The sequence below is a fragment of the Lactuca virosa genome, chromosome 8 (genome assembly GCF_052849685.1).
Source record: "Lactuca virosa cultivar CGN04683 chromosome 8, Lactuca_virosa_CGN04683_v6, whole genome shotgun sequence".
In the NCBI taxonomy this organism is placed as follows: domain Eukaryota; kingdom Viridiplantae; phylum Streptophyta; class Magnoliopsida; order Asterales; family Asteraceae; genus Lactuca; species Lactuca virosa.
This window is the reverse complement of record NC_136433.1, coordinates 384,142,623-384,146,845: the sequence shown is the minus strand read 5'-3', so window position 1 is coordinate 384,146,845 and position 4,223 is coordinate 384,142,623. Positions and strand designations below refer to the sequence as shown.

At 40.8% G+C, this 4,223-nt stretch overlaps 1 protein-coding gene across 1 annotated transcript; it reads right to left on the bottom strand.

The window, feature by feature from the left end:
* Positions 1 to 626: 626 nt before the first annotated feature.
* On the bottom strand, positions 627 to 1,055 carry LOC145131964 (putative mitochondrial protein AtMg00300). Its single transcript, XM_079066609.1, has one exon. It carries the CDS (start codon positions 1,053 to 1,055, stop codon positions 627 to 629), a length of 429 nt encoding a protein of 142 aa, XP_078922735.1.
* Between the last annotated feature and the right edge of the window lie 3,168 nt (positions 1,056 to 4,223).

The following is a 4,223-nucleotide window of genomic DNA, read 5'->3' as shown; positions in this document are numbered from 1 at the left end:
TAACTACTTGTAACATATCAAACCCATCAACATATTCATTTTAACGACTTGTATCAAACCCAAAACACGTTTTAACAAGTTGTACCGTATGCATGTAAAGTTGTACTGGTCTAAGCGTGTCCAAGAACCGGAAAATCCAGACCTGGACACGGACACGTACCTGGGCCCAGTAAGTCTTATCTAGTTCGATCCACGGTCAACAATATTCTCTGAAACCGGTTCGGTCCGGTCCGTTCCAAATGCTCACCCCTATCTTGCAGAGTCTTAAGGTCTATTGTAGTTGATGGTGATATGTTCACAAGATAGCAAGCAGTGTTAACTGCTTCCGCCCAAAATTGATTGGATAAGTTAGAAAATATTAGCATGCACCTTACACGCTGCATGAGAGTTTGGTTCATCCATTCTGCCACTCCATTTTATTGTGGTGTGTGTCGTACATTACGGTGCCTCACTATACCTTTTTCTTTGTAGACATTGTCAAATGGAGCATTGCAGAACTCCAACCCATTATCAGTCCTCAGAGTCTTGACCTGTTTTCTAGTCCTTTTCTCAACCATGCTCTTCCACTCCTTGAACTTCCTAAACACCTCATCTTTGGTCTTCATAAAGTACACGCAAACCTTCCTTCAATATTCATCAATGAACGTCACAAAGTATGAGAATCCTCCTTGAGACTTCACTGGTGCAGGACCCCACAGATATGAGTGAACATACTCCAACATTTCCTTGATTGTGTGTTGACCGGTGCCGAACTTCACTTTGTGATGCTTTCCCTTAACACAAGCTTCACATAACTTTATCTTTCCAGTAGCCTCTCCACCAAGCAGTCCTTGTTTACTGAGAACAGACATACGCTTCTCACTCATGTTCCCCAACCTACGATGCCATAACTCCATCTTTTCATCACCTTCATTTGAGAATTGGGAGATAGTCATTGTTCCCATAACCGTACTACCTTCTAGGATATAGATCACTCCACTATTCATCTTCTCTTTCATTATAACCAGAGGACCATTGTTCACTTTCACCCAGTCATGTTCACCAACATACCTCATCCCATTCTTAGCAAATGTGCCAAGAGAAATAAGATTCTTCTGAAGTTCTGGAACGTACTAGCAATCTAACTTCCTGACCATGCCATCGTGCATCTTGTTCTGCACTGTGCCACTACCTTTGATACTGTTCACCCAGTCATCATCCATCCTGACTATGCCATCCCACTCTTTGAAGGAGTCGAGCCATTCATGTTATAGGATGCTCCTGAATCTAAGACCCAAGCATCAGCAAAACGTTATGTACTTCACAGCCAGTACATCACCATTGTCCCCTTCATCAAAAATTTCCCGAACCATCACAGCAGTGTTATTGTTGCTTGATTCACTCTTGGACTTCTCATTCTTCAGTTTTGGACAATTTCGCTTGAAGTGTCCCTTCTCCTTAGAGTTATAACACTTGGCATTTGAAAAACCTTTAGACTTCGAATTAGAGCGTGATCTCCCTCTGTTTCCCCCTTTCCTCTCTTCTGTCCTCCCCCTCCCTGCGAACAAACCAGAATTGGATACCTCCTCTCCAACTAAAACTTTTCTTTTCAGTTCCATGGTGATTAGAGAGTCCTTCACATCGTTCAAAGTAATCGTTGTCCTACCATAGAGCTTGGTATCAACAAAATTCTCATATGAGTTAGGAAGAGAACATAAGAGAATGAGAGTATCATCTTTATCTTCTATCTTCACATCAACCCCTTGCAGATCCAAGATGATATGATTGAAGTTATCCATATGAACTTTTACTTGGGTACTTTCAGACATTCTGAGAATGTACAAGCTTTGCTTCTGATACATCCTGTTAGTCACTGAGTTGTTCTGGTAATTTTCACAAAGTTTATCCCAGATCCCCGAAGCAGTTGTTTGATCCACGACCTCCCACAATACTTTATCTTTCAAGCTCAATAGAGTGGCACTATGTGCCTTCATCAGAATGTCCACCTTCTTTTCATTCGCCATGTCCTTTGGCAGTTTTGCTTATCCTCCAGTGTCGTTGCACATCCTTGTTGAACCAGAAGAGCCTTCATCTTTACCTTCCACAATGTGAAGTCATTTGAAACATTGAATTTCTCCAAATCAAACTTATGAGCAGACATCTTCAATCACCAAAATACAAACCGCATCTCCGATACCACTTGTTAGGAAGTAAAACGGATAACTAGCAAAACTATAAGCACATAATACACAGTATTTACGTGGTTAGGTCAAGGTGGCTTATTTCCCCCGGCAGGAAGGGAGTATTCTTTTACTTTAGAGCTCTCAAACATAGGTTACAAGTACATTTATACAGAGATTCACTTATCATCCTAAAATTCAAGATACAAAAAATGACCTAACATGCATCCCTATTTATACTTGCGAGATCATAACTAAAACCCTAATGGGCCAAACCCATTAGCCCATAGGCCCACGAAAGGTGTCAACCAATCACAATCCGACATGCAGCATCTTCTGGAACATTATTCCACGTCATACAACCCATGAGCATCAGCAACACACACGATGGACCACCTTGTGCCATAGTGGAGCGTCATGATGTACAAGTAACACATCATGAACACTAATAGCCCAACATCCATCATGGTGGCACAACATGGTGTAATCCTTGAGAAATACCAATTTTTGAGCACCCTTGAACGATCTTGAGCATCATAGAGGACTTCGTAGAATACATGGGTCATCAAGGACCAAGATGGTCTAACTTGTGCCATGATGGCACAACAAGTGTATGGATGGTGCAACAGGCTTCAAGTGTGGACCAAGAACATCAATATTAGAGCAACAACACCCCACTTTGGTGCAACAGGAACATATATGGTGCAACAAGGCCACGTATGGCGCAAGATCATACTTCATGGCGCAACATGAGTACACCATGGCACATGAAGGAGTACCTTGGTGCAAGAAGGAGTGCCCTTGGCACAACAACATCCTTCTTTGCCCAACTCATCAATAGATGGCACAGCAAGGTCCACTTGTTGCTACATATCACTCCCAGGTGCTCCAAATCTCTTCCAGGTGCTCCAAACCCCCTTCTGTATGATCCGTTCCTTTGGCACTTGATTTGTTCCTTTTTCAGATGATCCATTTCTTTCTCAGATGATCCATTCCTTTGTCACATGCTCCATGAACACCAAGTGCTCCATTTTTTTCAAAGTGCTCCAAATGTTTCATGAATATGACCAAATTTCTCCATGAACATCATTCAAATGCCCGAGTTACATTTAGCAGTCTATGTGTACTTACGTCCTACATGCCACTTTGTCAACATGCGGGCCCATAGGCTCCCGACCTCTTTTTCATCCCTCCATCATCCCCTAACTGAATCTAATATCACAACAATTAGGCACATTGAGACTGCACTTAGATTCTACGAGTACATTCACTTTTTAACTTAAGCACATTATACTATCATCTCTACTCTACTAGCTCTCTATCCTAACGTACATGGATATATATTGTAATGCATGGTAAAGTGAGATAACTAACCTGTACAGTTATTCAGAAGATTGATAGTCATCCGATCGATCCTATTGATAACTAACATGTACAGTTATTCTGAAGATTGATAGTCATCCGATCGATCCTATTAGCAATCCAACTGGTGGGTAGCACTTCTATCAAGTATTAACCTATACTACTATAAGTTATTAATTTCTATGACAATCTAGTAGTGAAAGATAGATCTTTCACTAATCCCAATGAATACTGAGAGTTCTATCAAATAAGGATCATCCAGGCAGGACAGTTGGGAGATAGATCATTTCGGCATAAAGCTTTTCTGAAATCCAACAACCAAACCAACATGACCATTCTTTACACCTCTCCTGTAAGTAGACCAATCCGTATTATAACTGGAATTACTGATAAAATCTTATTTACACATTCATAATAACTACTATAAATATAAACATAAGTTACACTTAAAGCGTAGTAAGTGTAGCATAACTTACAAAGAGTTTCTATTGAAAACCGGGATTTGTAATGACATAACTCTGACCCAAGAGCTTCTATTTTCTGGACTCTCAGAGACTCCAGATAGCTAAAATACCCTAGAATCTAAAGAAAGATCGGACCAAAGATTGAATATTTTAGAGGAAAGGTTCTGAAATTGTGTGTGGAGAAATGATGCTTGAAATTGGTACTTATAGGCAAAATCAGGGGAGGCGTGTCCCGCCA

Bases quoted from the DNA above. Each gene is read 5' to 3' on its own strand.
- LOC145131964 (XM_079066609.1), bottom strand. From the start codon at position 1,055: ATGAGGTATGTTGGTGAACATGACTGGGTGAAAGTGAACAATGGTCCT.